The following is a 15,099-nucleotide window of genomic DNA, read 5'->3' as shown; positions in this document are numbered from 1 at the left end:
TATTCCTTCTCTCTCTAGAATTAAAATACGAGTACTCTTATGCCTTGGGAAGGGAGGACTCAACTGGGTCTGATGTGAGTAAATGAAGAAAAGAAAAGACTTATTTCAAGGCTAGCTATGCATTGGTGATGGATATGGCATTTGTGGAGTATGAGAAAAGATCAGTCTTAGGATAGTGAAGCATTTTCAAACTTTTCTGAACTGCAACTCACATTGAAAAATACAGCATACATGTTAGTCTGTTACACATGTCCATACGCATGTGCTGAAACCAGAGCTATTTAAATATCTACAATATATTTTTGAGTTTCTACCTTTACTGCAACTTTTTTTTAAGATTTACTTATTTTAGAGAGCATAGGCAGGAGGGGCAGAGGGAGAGACAATCTTGAGCACTCTCCGCTGAGCACAGAGCCTGACACGGGGCTCGATCTCGCGATCCGGAGAGCATGACCTGAGCCAAACTCAAGAGTCAGACGCTTAACCAACTGAGCCACCCAGGCACCCTTTAATTGCAACTTCTTAAAAAATGCTAGCCATGATGTAGCAGGAGGTTGTGACCATACTTTGGAAAACACTGGACAAGAAGGTTTCCATGGTCCCGAACAGAAGCAGATAATAGATAAGGGTAAGGGCTCGAAGTGTCAGGCTAAGCCATGTGGGCAGGTTGAGGCAAAAGTTCATTTACTGATACTCAGCATTTTGGAAGGTGGTTTCTACCTATCACTTAAATAGACTTTGGTTTTAATGTGTAGAAGAAATGAAGATTATAAATGTTAAGTTTGAGTATTAGAAGGGTCTAAGAACTTTAGCTATATTTGCACTGGAAAAATAGTACATATTTTAAAAGTAGTGTTAATGCTTTTGTTCTCTTCTCTGTTTTTAAAGGAAAATGATGTTACTACTGTATGAAGAGGGCCTCCGGGTTGTCATACACACCTCCAACCTCATCCATGCTGACTGGCACCAGAAAACTCAGGGGTTTGTAGGCTTCTAATTACTTCACAGCAGTGGCTGTGGGTGGCATTCCCTTTTTCTTTTTTTATATTGTTTAAAAAAAAAAAAAAAAACCCTCACATGTGGCATAGAAAAGAGACCTACGCAGAAATAGTATTTTACTGCCCCCCCTCCGCCCCACCCTAGGCCAACTCTCTTGAAGTAATGAGTGCTAACAGTTCAATACATACACATCCGTGACTATTATATGTGTAAACAGAAATACTTTTTTTTCTAGCTCTTACAAAAATGGGATTATACTCTACAGCCAGGTACAGGGAACAGCAGATGCAAAGGATGTGAGACAGGAAAGGGTGTAAAATGAAAGGTCTGAGCCCATTTTTCTGGGGAGCCCCATCAGTAACTTGCCCCGGTAGGGGAGACTTAGCGGTTAATCATATACTAAAAGTTTTCTGTCATCCTCAGTTTATTTTTCCATAAAAGAAATCTGATGCCTTTTTAGAGCCTTTAATATGTCCATATGGTCCTGAATTGCCAAGAGAAAAATTGAATTTGAAATTTTCTCATGCTTTGTTACTAGTAACCATTTGTCCTTGGTATACTTAGGCTGCTAAATCAAGTCTTTGAGTCCTTTTTAGAAGACGGGCTTGGTTTTTTGTTTGTTTGCTTGTTTTAGGGATTTGCTCAAATTGTTTTAAGCATTGTTCTCCCACTTGGTAAGCTCTTCTGGCTGGCTTTCATTTCTGTTTTTTAAGCCATTTTATACATCTCTGCCTTCTCCAGGGTTAGTAGAAACTCAAGCATTCATCTAGCACCTTTCACAGTTCGTGTATTCTCCACTCTCCTCCTCCCCTGCCTTATGTTCCCTGTCACTGCCTGGGCTGGGCTAGAATGCTTAATTTCAGGGTGTGTTAGCTCTGGCAGAGCAGAGGCCAACCTTACATTAAACTGAAATACAGGACCTTCTAGCCTCTGTCCTGTGGGCTTCCTTCAACTCCACTGCTGTGTAGAACAAGAGTACCCTCTCTCCCTTCAGACAGCCCTTCCAGCTTGAAAAGCAGGCTCTTCTCTGAGCCCGATATCTCTAGTGCTCTCTCTTCGCTCCCTTCCCCAGCATAGCAAGTAGCTCTAGAGCCCCACCCCCATGCATGATAGTTTTTCTGTAAACATGTTCCAGTTTTCAAGTGTCCCACTTAAAATCCTCTCAAAATGCAGTTGATTCCAGCTGGTTCAGGGTGGATGGGATCACCACTGTCTCTAAAAGCCTCAGCCAGAGAAGGACTCTCTTGATCAACTGAATTTAGAATTAACTACACCTTTGCCACTCCGAGAGCTGCTTAGCTGCTGGGCTGGGTTTCGAAACTCATGAGTCATATGGAGTTTATCAAGTTGGCACTGAGTCGTACGTGGCTCAAAGAATCCCACTTATGGTCCCCAGCTCTTTTTGGAGTCAGAAGCTTGAGCCATGCTTCTTTAGATCTTTGTGGGATGGCTGCTGTGGGGGAAGGGATTAAGGATAATAATTCAGGTGTTCAGTATTTTTTTTCCTTTATTGAAAGTTTTTATTTTTTTTTTTATTTTTTGGTTTTTTTATTTATTTTTATTTATTTATTTTTAAAGATTTTATTTATTTTTACAGAGACAGCTAGCGAGAGAGGGAACACAAGCAGGGGGAGTGGGAGAGGAAGAAGCAGGCTCCCAGCGGAGGAGCCCGATGTGGGACTCGATCCTGGAACGCCAGGATCACGCCCTGAGCCGAAGGCAGCCGCCTAACGACTGCGCTACCCAGGCGCCCCAATTTTTTGTTTTTTTTTTTTTAATTCTTTAAATTGAGCTAGGTAGTAGCTTCACATGGTTTCAAACTTAAAGTATCAAGGGTATGAAATCTCCAACTTCCCCTGCCAGCCACTCGAGTAGGGTGCTGTTATCCCACTGTGAGTCTAGATCCTAATCTCAAATTGCATTTTTGTGTTGTGGGTTATAATTTTTTAAATGTTTAAAAGTAGTCCTTTTGTGTAGTTTTCATGATTGGCCTGCTAGTTATGCTCTGCTGGTCCTGTTCTGCTCTACAAGTGTCTCAGCCATCCTTTTCAGCTGCTACTTGGTCTGCCTGTTAATTTCTCACTTTTAAAATTATTTGGCCCATGATAATTTCACATTTTACTTTGTCAAGTGCTAAAAACACCTCACATTTCCGTATCCTGGTATAGAAAATTGTCCTCTGTTTTGTTCCTCATCCAGACACTGCTGTGACTGAGCCTCTAATCCGGGAGGAGCTCAGCAGCCTGTGGGCTCTGAATTGCTATTTGTGAGGGAGAGACAGACACATCCGTCCAGCCCGGTGTGTTCATTCTTCACGTAGAGAGGCAGAGGTGCTCACAGAGGTCGTTGGGCTGGCCCCAAATGACCCAGCCATTTAGAAGCAGATCTGGCCCCAGAACGTGGGCTGTCATCCTTGTCACATGTGTTACCCCTTATACAAGGGGTCTCTGCAAGGTGGGAAGGAGAGGTGTGACATGCCACCCTGTTAGAAACGTGTACAGAGTTCAGAAGACGTACAGGCAGGATCCTTGTGGTTCTGGATGCTTCCTGCCCCGGTGGCCTGCATCTCGCCAGTCTCCTTTGAGGGTTGCCAGGTGAAAAGGAACTGGGCAGTTTCTCTTTGGGCTTAATGGGTAGAATTGCAGTGGGATAGCCACAGAAGCGGAAAGTTGGTGACAGCAAATATATCCTCGGTGCTTGTTTAAGCCTGACATTGTTTATTATCTCAAGTGTGAGGCACACATGTCCTGTGATGCAGGACTGCTAACCCATTTTGCAGTTGAAACTGAGCACGAGGTTTGAAACCACACTTGTTTGTGATCTGTCGTGGAGCATGTCATAGATGGATTGGGTTTAGGTGCTCTTTTCCCACTTGTGGGTGTTTAGAAATTCGGGCGAAGGGAATTGTCCTCCTTTGAGGAGAATTGGTGAAATGAAAGATGTCTTTAATATGTTGTTTACTAGGTTATTTGAAAGTGTGAGGTTAGTGTAAATGTAATAGCATTCAATGTTGTATCTACTCATTGCAGAGGCCAGAAAAGTACAGGATATGAAAATATCTCACACTGCTACAGCATATACATCATGAAAATGAGTTTATGGTAAATAAATTTGTGTATACATTTTTCTTAGTGTAGGTAACTGTTTTCCCATTTCGCTGAAGAGCTGCATGGGTGTAGCTTGCTGGGGTTACTCCAGGTGGTATGGATTTGCTGTGACAATTAGGCATGCAGCTATTAGCTATTGTCACAGGGTCTTAGCTGTATGGAGTTGGGAGAGGGTAAAGAATAAGGAAGGTGTGGCCAAAGAGGAAGCAAAGAGCATTGAGTTGTCAGAAGTGGGCAGAGGCCCGATATTACTAGGTCCGAAATTCATGGTGAGGTATTGAAAAATCATTCTGAATATCATGAAGCCATTGGAGTGGTGTGATGAGATTTATGCTTCACGTTCCCTAAAGATTCACTCTGGTTACCATATGGATACAGGAAGTGCGATTCGCCTCTTAGGGTGAATGTGTAGTCAACACAGAGGTATCATTGTGATCAGTTGCTTTCCTGACTGTCGAGTTATTTTTTTCTATTCCAGAATATGGTTGAGCCCCTTATACCCACGAAGTATCCATGGAACCCACAGATCTGGAGAATCAGCAACACATTTTAAAACTGATCTCATCAGCTACTTGATGGCTTATAATGCTCCTTCACTCAAGGAGTGGATAGATATCATCCACGAGCATGATCTTTCTGAAACCAAGTATGTGTTATTTAACAATTTGGGATTCTTAAAGTGGGTGGATACCTTGAGAGCCTCACAGTATCTGTAGTGCAGGGGCCTTGGAAAGAGGTAGAATGATATTTGGCTGTCCTTTATAACATGGGAGCAGGTTCTCTCACTATCTGCATTTCCTAGATCTGAGGCACTAAAGTGGGGGCCAGTAATCTTCCTGCTCACCTGGAGTACTGCTAAAGTGACTGATTTCATTGCCGGTACCTTATCCTTGTGAGTGTTCCACCATGATCTGATGTGCTCGAAAATGAGTTTGAGTATCAGTTACTCTTCTGAGGAGGTATCTCAAGAAAATAGGTTGTCTCTTAGAACTTCTCATGATTTCATTAGTTTTTGTGTCCATTTTGTGATTTGGGGGTCCACAAATCACATCACTCTGTTCTATAACTTGTATTTTATATCCTTTTAGTGTTTATCTTATTGGATCAACCCCAGGACGCTTTCAAGGAAGTCAAAAAGATAATTGGGGACATTTTAGGCTTAGAAAGGTAACAGAATTTTTACTATTTTTTTAAATTAGTGTATATTTTTCATTATCTATTTTGATGGCAGCTTCGTAATAGCACAATTCTGGGTGAATAGCAGGCTCTTGATAATTTGTCTGATTATAGTTTTCAGTTAATTACTTTTTAATGTTTTGCCTTTTCAAGGGGTAGACTGCTCTAAATGGCAGAAGTATAAGGACTTTTTTAGTTACTATATTTCTTATAGACTTTCCGTTCATGCAGCTATTGTAGTTTTTGATTTCAGCATCGGAAGGATTTTTAACATACAAATTCAACAAAGAGCAGAAAAATACTATTGAGTAAAGGCTACAACTGTGCTATAATGTATTTTGTTCTCTAAACCATGGCCTTTAAGAGTTATTACAAAAGCAGCCTTTGCTGCTGGTATGAAAATGAACAAAGAAAAGTCTTTAACAAATTAAAACAAGCAAGCTAAAGATTGAGGTTTTCTTCATCTCTGTTCAGGAGACACATTGACAGTAATAAATTCCCCAAGTGGCTCTCCTAAAAGCTTCACCTTTTTCTGTGAAGTATTTATGTAAGAATTACCCTTGGTTAATGAAACTTACTTTCCTTTTTTGAAATGAGACCACAGCTGAGAGCAGGTAAGATCTTGAAGCCAACAGCCTCATGTCTTGACCTAGAGAAGACATTAGAGCACACCGGCTGAGTGGATAGTTTGCAGGTAGAGTCCCATACCTGGGTTCAAATCCTCACCTGTTGACAAGTCATGTGACCTGCCTCTCCTCTATAAAACAGGCATAATAACAGTACTTCACTCACAAATTACATAAGGAGTAGATGAACTAGAGAAGGAAGGCGCATGTTGAGCCTTCAGTGTGCTGGTTGGTGGCTGTCAGTTTGTGGCCTGATGGTTGAGACAGGTTAGGTGCCAGCACATGGTGCATAGAATCAGTCTTCCTAGAGGATAAAGAGCATCTTGGTTTCCAGACCACTTCTCACAAGCTCCTGTTGCATCACAGCTCCCTTCCAGGGAAGACGGGCGTGGTCAGACTTGCCTTTCACTGACCTGTAAATGGAAGCCCAGGATGTGTCCAGGGCCAGGTAGCTGATCAGGGGCGGAGCACCAGAACAGAAACTGGGTCTTGTAGCTGTCAGTTCTGTCCTGTTTCTTCCACCATGCTGCAGGAGGGCAAAAACTGAGAACTAGGCTTTTTGGTAACTGTGTTTATAATGTTAATGCCTACGCTTTGTTAAGAAAAATAATACATATGAAATTAAACGATGCATCAGTCAGAATATGAGCTCCATTGGCACAGGAACTGCAGCTTATTTTTCTTCATCCTCTTGGTAGTAGACACTCAGTACATGTTTAAGTAGATAAAATTTCCAAATATTCTGCAGCTTTGCATAAGTATCAAAGCAGGAAGTGCAGATCAGGCTCCTGTAGTGTGTAGGGTGCTCTGTATATATACTGTTTATATACATAAATACACTTTTATTTTTCTAGAGCATCACTACATGGAGCCCAAGTGTTAAATCTCTCAATTGATAGGAGTCAAAATATACGATAGTTTTTTTGTTGTTGTTGGGGTTTTTTTTGGGTATTCTTTCAAGGCAAAATCTCATTTCATATGGCAGGTCAGTGGTTTATCCGATATTCCTACTAAAAAGGATCTTTTTTAAAAATTTGGTTTTGCTTTAATACAAACCAAAGAATTTTGGAAGAATACTTCTGTCCACCTACTCCATTAAAATATTTTTAGTATTAAAGAATATTTTCCAAAGAAGGAAAAGTGAGTATGAAATTGATACTTAACATTCTCAGTGTTTTTCTGTTGATTAGGGGTTCCATGGACAGAAAACCGTGTTCTGAGTTGTTAACGCTTTTCTGTTCACAGCTTCTGAAAGAGCATGCCTCTCCTAAAGGAGAGTCTTGGCCGATAGTAGGTCAGTTTTCAAGCATTGGGTCTATGGGAGCTGATGACTCGAAATGGTTGTGTTCCGAGTTTAAAGAAAGCTTGGTGACGCTGGGGAAGGAAAGCCGGACCCCAGGGAGAAGTGCCGTTCCTCTTCATCTGGTGAGTGCCCTTCCTGCCTCACTTGATCATGTTTATTCTCTAGTCCTGGAGAAGCTTGAGAACCCGTTATCTTCCTCATAGAGGTTTTAGTCAGTGATTCTTGGCTAGAAGCAGCAGCAGCACGTTAGCACCATCGTGTGTGATCAAGTAGCCCTTTATCCTCTGTGCTGGGAGGGTGCTGCCCTCTGCAGAGCTCCATTTCAGCCACACACTAGCCTGTGATTGTTCCGTTCCTTCCTTCAGGTTCTCAAGCCAAAGGAAACAAAATTTGATAAAGCCTTGCCAGCAGAATTATGAGCATTATTAATTAGAGACTTTTAATAATTAACTTTGCATTGAACTCAGTGTTAATTTGGTATTTTTGAGGGGAAAACTCAGTTTTTTCATTGAGTATATGTGCATCCCTGTAGTTACTAGAAGTTACATCTTTTTCATAAGATGGAAATTCTTAAAATTTAAAGTATATTTTCTAAGTTATTAAATGAATTTTTTTTTTAAGATTTTATTTGTCAGCACAAGTTGGGGAGTGACAGGCAAAGGGAGGAGCAGGCTCCCCGCTGAGCAAGGAGCAGGGTGTGGGACTTGATCTCAGGACCCCGGGATCATGACCTGAGCCGAAGGCAGACGCTTAACCGACTGAGCCACCCAGGCGTCCCTAAATGAAATCTTTCTAATTGAGATTTTCATCTTTAAAATAGTTCTTTTAAGAAAGTTTCTTTAACACAGTACATTTTGAGTGTTATTTTGTCTTTTTCCTTTTTTTTAAAATTTTTTTCCCTTTATTTTTAGATCTATCCTTCTGTGGAAAATGTGCGAACCAGCTTAGAAGGATATCCAGGTAATTGTTGAAGACTGTCACAGTTGCGTTTTTTTGTGTATCTTTCATAAATTCCCGGTAAACTTTTTAAAACAAGTAATAAAAATGCTATTCTCCTTGAGAAAAGAACTGGTTAGAAATTTGGAGAATATTTTCCCCTAACTGGCTAAGAATCATGGAAATAGGTAATATCGAGTAGTACTATGTTCCAAAGATGGTTCCATGCTTTTGGGCAATTTTAGTATGTTACAGAATCCTCACAGTAACACTATAAGGACTTGTTCTCGTTTCCACAAGTCAGGTGGTCCCTTCCGCCAACAACGGGTTGGTTGTCCAGACAAGATGTCTGAATAAAAGCACCTTTCCCTGTTGTGCCCTGCTTTTCAAGAGAAATTCTAACATGCCTTTCTCTGATCTCTCTCTCTCCGTATTCTCCCTGCTTGTCTCTGGCTCTGTGTGGTTCTTCAAATTTTGAATCACAGATATATTTAAGGTCCAGAACTTCTGCTTCATCTTGGGGCGAACCTTTGGTGTTGCCTAGTTGATACTTGTACTCTCTAATAAAGCACTTCTTCTATAAATGCCTAAGATGATTTTGTAGGCAACTTTCAGCCTTGTTGACTATTTTCCTTATACAGTGCTAGACACTGAACTTTTATTTGGAATTCAGCAGCCCTCCAGATAGCACATTCAGGAGGCAATAACCAAAAACCCAAGCAGGGTTTGTCTCTGGAAAAAGGAAATCTGATTGGTATTTGCTTGTGGCTGGAAGTAGAATGCTCTGAATTAGACTAATTTGGTCCATTTATTGCTTGTCAAACTAGATGTGACCCTGGCAGAAAAATCTTGGTAAGGTTTGGATTGTAGTGTATCAGCCCATTTGTTGCTACCTAACGGCAAAGCCAAAATCATTTCACTGAGACTCAGAAACATGGTGATGTTTGGTTGGTTTTTGTCTTCTCTTTTCTCTACTTCTGATGTACTAGATTCATTCAAAATGTGCTTTTTAATGGGGAAGAGCATGGTATTTTCCATAAAACGATTTCATAACTGGCCCTGAATACCTTTTTTAGTTATTTGCAGTAGAGGATACGACATGCCTTGTGATGACTCAGAAATTTAAAGCCCTTTTTGGATATAGATTATTTATGGAGCAGTTCCAACATGTGTTTGGAAAGTCACTGATGAATCTACAATAGAACTTTCCTCCTTTCAAAGATGAACAAAAGCTGGCTACTAACTGTGTTTCCACTTGGAACTATATCTCTACTTTCTATGCAGGAATATGGCATTTAGAATTGCTTTTTAAAAACAACTGTTTACTGAAAAATTTTTTTTTTTTTTTTTTTTTAAGATTTATGTATTTGAGAGAGACAACATGAGTAGGAGGAGCAGAGGGAGCGGGGAGGGGAGAGAGAGAGAGAGAGAATCTCAAGCACGCTCCCCGTTGAGCGTAGAGCCCAACGCAGGACCCGATCTCATGACCCTGAGATTGTGACTGGAGCCGAAACCAAATCAGATGCTTAACCAACTGTACTACCCAGATGCCCCTGAACATCTTAATTTTAGTGATGACTATTCCATTTGTAAGAATGTTCAGCTAATACAAACTGTGCTTGGAAATATCAGAATGTAAAAGGTAAAGGAAGCAGGAGGACTGAGTTTTCACCTTAGTGTGCCTTCCCAAGTGCTCCCTGCTCGTGGGCAAAAACGGAGATGCTCCAGACCAAAACGAGGCCAAGGATTTCTCACCTGCATGAGGACCGCAGGATAGGCCAGAATTCTTCATGGAGTTTTTCAAACACTTCAAATATGTGCTGTTACAGATGTTGAAATTACCACCCCTGAGTGATTAAATAATACCTTTTTCTTTTCAGATTGTAAACATTTACCATTTAACATGTATCCCTAAGAAAGGAAACACCACTGAGGGAACGTAACTAATACAAGTGTAGACCTTTTCTTTCAAAGAACTATTTTATAAGATGAGATAGGAAATTACTTCATTTTTTCAGTGTTTACTGTAGATTCTTAATAAAGGATCCTAAAATTATTTTCTATAATACTTCTTTTTTTCTTTTAAAAGCTGGGGGCTCTCTTCCCTATAGCATCCAGACAGCTGAAAAACAGAATTGGCTCCATTCCTATTTTCAGTAAGTAATTGGTTGAGAATGCTGCTATTGCTTCTTCAGGAATAAGAATGTTATTTATGTCAGTCTGTTCTTTTAAAAAAAACCTTACATAATACAGCTGTATTTTTTCATCTACATATGTTAGTGATAGAAATAACTTAAAACAAGGTTTTGAACATTATTTGAAATAGATTTTTAATACCAAAGAATAAAACTGATCTGTGAAGTTTGTATTTAAATATTGGCACGCAAAGAAAAAAAATAAAGATGGGTAATCTAGAGTTTATGTGAGCAGCATTTTTAAAACGTTATTTGAGTATAATTGACATACAGTAGTACATCAGTTTCAGGTGTACGACATAGTGGTTCAGCGGCATTTAACTATTTCCAGATTACAATTCTTCTGTCTGCACGTGCTCATACTGTGTGACTGCAAGCTTGCTATGAGCAGAATCCACACCACTCTTTCTCCAGGACATGGGATCATATTTGGCTTGTTGTAAGGGTTCAGTAAGTGGTGGAATGGGCAGGTGAAAGATGGTCTTCCGTCTTCCTCTCGCTCCACTGTGTGCATTCTGCATATTCTAGGCCAGTGCAGTTTCCTGTTGCTTCGGGCATTCATTACACTTGTCGGCTGGCAGCAAAGACAGATTGCATCGCCGTCGCTTGCAGGCTGATTCAGTGTGTCATCGTGGGCCTCTTGGGAGGTTATTCCCTACAGAGAACATTGCTTTATATTGAGCTCCTTTCACGAGTCATCCAAGTGAATTTAATGATTGAAGGGATGATCTACCTAATCCTAATTCTGATCTCAGCCTCTTCTCTTTGCAAGCAAGGATTCTTGCTTCGTGATGTAGGCCCTTTTTTTCTATAGAACCTCAGTCCTGCAATACTGGCAGGTATTAAGACTTGGACTGAAGTATTTCTGAATTATCCTTTTTTTTTAGATTTTATTTATTTGACACAGAACACAAGGAGGGGGAGCAGCAGAGGAAGAAGGAGGAACAGGCTCCCCTCTGAGTAGGGGTCCCTATGTAGGGCTTGATCCCAGGACCCTGAGATCATGACCTGAGCTGAAGGCAGGTGCTTAACCGATTGAGCCACCCAGGTGCCCAGTCCTCCTGCTTTTTAACATTGTTTTAATATTCATCCTGTTGCCATTTTTCCCATTTTGTATTTTCTTTCAACAAACTTTTCCTGAGCCTGTACTTGGTAATACACTGTGGGAGCATGATTCCTCCTCTTAAGAGGCTCACAGTCCTTGTAGGAGACAAGACATGCACGTATGTGGGTGAAAGCACAACAGAGGTAATAGACAGGAGTATATACATGTCTTATTGGCAAAAAAATAAAAATGGGAAGACTAAATACTAAAAGGCTACAGTGCTTTATTATACTGCTCTCTAAACAGAGTCTAATAAAATATCAGAGGTCCTGTCACAGGACTGTGTTCCCACTGTTTAGATTATAGGATTTTGCTTTTATTGAAGTTTCCTAATACTAGGATTATGAGAGGTTTATATTTTCTTACTGGTAATGGGTCTTTCCTGTCACTAGTAAATGGTCGGCTGACACATCTGGCCGCAGCAATGCTATGCCACATATTAAAACATATATGAGACCTTCTCCAGACTTCAGTGAAATTGCTTGGTTCCTTGTCACAAGGTAAGTAGTCTTTATAGTCTTGATGGGAAGAACTTTTAAAATGTGTTTGTAACTCCTGCTCTGAATACCGAATGGGTTTCCAAAAAGTGGTTTTTGTAAATTGTCATTTAGTTTTCAGAGTGTATGTCTAATCATTGCCAGATTTTGAGTCTTGATATTTGTAAGGTTTTCATAAATTCTGCATTTACTTTTATTACCTAATACTTCAATAGTAGGAATTAGGCAAGTTAACATGCGGGATAAATACAGAACAAAAGTGATACGGTAAAATTAGTATTCCTTAATTACTTTCTCTTAGGTAATTAACATTTGACTAATCCAGTCTCTTAAGTGTTTTTTTAAACATCTTTATTAAATAATTAACATACTTTAAGATTCACTTTAGTCTGCAATTTAATGATTTAGTATACTCACAGAATTGTGCAATCATCACTATGATTTCAGAATTTTCATTACCCCCTATAAGAAACGCCTTACCGACTAAGCATTCTTGTCTATTTTTATAGCAAGGTAGGTTGCTATGCTCTTGGAAAAACAGAACTGGACTAGAACTTTAGTTCCTGACTCCTACTCTGACCAAAGGCCATTAGGCATCTCTTAACGATTTAATAACACAATTGATGTCATTAGTAATAATTAAGGTATGACAGAGTAATTAATTTCTTTAATGAAAAAACTTAAAAGTTTGAAAATACAAAGAAACTCTTAAAAAAGCCATTTAGAAACAAAACCAAGTTGCTTCCCTAGCTTATGGGAATTAGTAGTTATGCTTTTCACCTGGCTCAGGGTTAGGAACTGTGACCTGAACAGTGTTAGTGGTATACATCAGACACAAGAGTGGACATCTACAAAGTTTTTGAGGCACCGTACTATAATGGAAAAACATACATTTGAGTACTGAAGATTTAAGATGTTCTTCTGTCATTTACTAGCTTTGTGGGCTTGCGAAATGTATGTAGTCTTTTTTTTTTTTGCTTTTCAAGAGGAAATTATGATGATTTTTTTATAATATTTTATCATGTTAGTTACCATACAGTACATCCCTAGTTTTTGATGTAAAGTTCCGTGATTCATTATTTGCGTATAACACCCAGTGCACCATGCAATACGTGCCCTCCTTAATACCCATCACCAGCCTATCCCATTCTTCCACCCCCCTCCCCTCTGAAGCCCTCAGTTTGTTTCCCAGAGTCCATAGTCTCTCATGGTTCATTCCCCCTTCTGTTTACCCCCCCTTCTTCTCTTTCTTCTCCTACCGATCTTCCTACTTCTTAAGTTCCATAAATGAGTGAAACCATATGATAATTGTCTTTCTCTGCTTGACTTATTTCGCTTAGCATTATCTCCTCCAGTCCCATCCATGTTGCAGCACATGTTGAGAAATCGTTCTTTCTGATGGCTGAGTAATATTCCATTGTATATATGGACCACATCTTCTTAATCCAGTCATCTGTTGAAGGCATCTCGGCTCCTTCCGCAATTTAGCTATTGTGGATATTGCTGCTATGAACATTGGGGTGCATATGGCCTTTCTCTTCACTATGTCTGTATCTTTGGGGTAAATACCCAGTAGTGCAATTGCTGGATCATAGGGTAGCTCAATTTTTAACTTTTTAAGGGACCTCCACACTATTTTCCAAAGTGATACATCATATCAACAAGAAAAGAGTCAAGAACCATATGATCCTCTCAATAGATGCAGAAAAAGCATTTGACAAAATACAGCTTCCTTTCCTGATTAAAACACTTCAGAATATAGGGATAGAGGGTACATTCCTCAATTTCATAAAAACCATCTATGAAAAGCCTACAGCAAATATCATTCTCAATGGGGAAAAGCTGGAAGCCTTTCCCTTAAGATCAGGAACACAAGGATGCCCACTCTCGCCATTATTATTCAACAACACTAGTTGTTTACCTGTGTAAGGATCTGGTGAAAGCACCCTTAGAAATGTATTATCTGGTTGGGGTGGGTTCAGGGTGGGTCAGAGACCCGTTAAAGCTAAGACAGTGGTATCTCAGGTAGGCCTGGAAATATGCCTCAGAGAAAACTGGGTGGACTGGAAGGGGGCTCTGAGCAGAGGAAGGGGGTGCAGAGGCCATGGAGCTGGAAAAGTACATGGGGTTTTCAGGGAGCATCTGAGTGAATCTGCAGCTAGATGAAAGAGAAGAGATTCACATACCTTCAGAATGGATTTTCTCAATCTAGGGCACCGTATGTTTTTAAGTCCAGAAAGCATCCACTATCTGAGGTCCTTTCTCTTGTGAATACAGGGCACTCAGGATTAAAAACATAAGCATTATTTTTTTTGAATTTTTTTTAATATTTTTTATTATGTTAGTCACCATACAGTAAAACATAAGCATCTTAAAGGCACTACCTAAATCTTCTCTCCGATATTAGAAGCTGGACGCAGAAGTAATTAAAATAGGAAGAGATGGATTCTGTGCTTGAGGTGGGCATGTGGGTCCTTTGGATAGGACAGTCAAAGCCTGTTCATCCTTAAAATGTTTCAGACTTTACTTTTCTGATCTCTGAAATTACCAAGTCAGATGCCACCTGGACTTGTGAACCGATTGCCTATCTGTTGTCCCATCTTCCAAGGCCCACTTCCAAGGCCACCTTTCCTTTCCTAGTTGTCAATAACCATTTTTAAGAAACATGAATTTTTCTCACTGTCCCATGTTCAGATTCTCCCCACTTCCTATATGCTAAAATCCAGAGCCCTCCTTGGCATTGTGACCCAGACCATACCATGTTCACCTTTCTTATCCTGTGTTCTCCAGCATGAACTACCAGAAGCAGCTTCCTGTGCCCCAGTTATCACCCTGCCAGTGGCCCTCTCCTGATCCTTTGTCTTTTCTCTCTGCCTTTCCAGTTGCTGCCCCCCACCTCAGAACTGTCTCAGGTCTGGTGTCCTCTCTTGGAGACTTTGCCAGCCTCCTGCTTACTTTTCTCCAGATCCTTAGAGCACTTATGAAGGTACCACCATTGGAACTTGAAGCTCCTACTTCATTGTATTGTCTCTTCTTGTAGAGAAGTTTCTTAAGGGATATGAGGTTCAGATCCAGATCCCTTATCTGCACAGCAGCTGTAAGGATGAGGTGCCACATTCAGTGACAGGACCCACAGGCTGAAAGAAGGCCACAGC

General features: G+C 40.3%; 1 protein-coding gene across 3 annotated transcripts in view; it reads left to right on the top strand.

Annotated features, from left to right (window-relative positions):
• The window catches only part of TDP1 (tyrosyl-DNA phosphodiesterase 1), an 87,776-nt gene that overhangs the window by 16,006 nt on the left and 56,671 nt on the right, over window positions 1-15,099 (top strand). For 2 of the 3 annotated variants that reach the window (XM_026515465.4, XM_048219994.2), the window contains exons 7-13: window positions 889-981; window positions 4,585-4,752; window positions 5,195-5,273; window positions 7,154-7,333; window positions 8,123-8,171; window positions 10,237-10,303; window positions 11,840-11,947. In XM_026515465.4, the coding sequence (XP_026371250.1) occupies window positions 889-981; window positions 4,585-4,752; window positions 5,195-5,273; window positions 7,154-7,333; window positions 8,123-8,171; window positions 10,237-10,303; window positions 11,840-11,947 (744 nt within the window). The remainder of the gene's footprint in view (window positions 1-888; window positions 982-4,584; window positions 4,753-5,194; window positions 5,274-7,153; window positions 7,334-8,122; window positions 8,172-10,236; window positions 10,304-11,839; window positions 11,948-15,099) is intronic. The other variant, XM_057318475.1, reaches the window with a different exon arrangement.

Source organism: Ursus arctos, unplaced genomic scaffold (genome assembly GCF_023065955.2).
Source record: "Ursus arctos isolate Adak ecotype North America unplaced genomic scaffold, UrsArc2.0 scaffold_25, whole genome shotgun sequence".
NCBI lineage: Eukaryota > Metazoa > Chordata > Mammalia > Carnivora > Ursidae > Ursus > Ursus arctos.
Note: the sequence above shows the minus strand (reverse complement) of the source record. Positions and strands in the feature narration are given on the sequence as shown.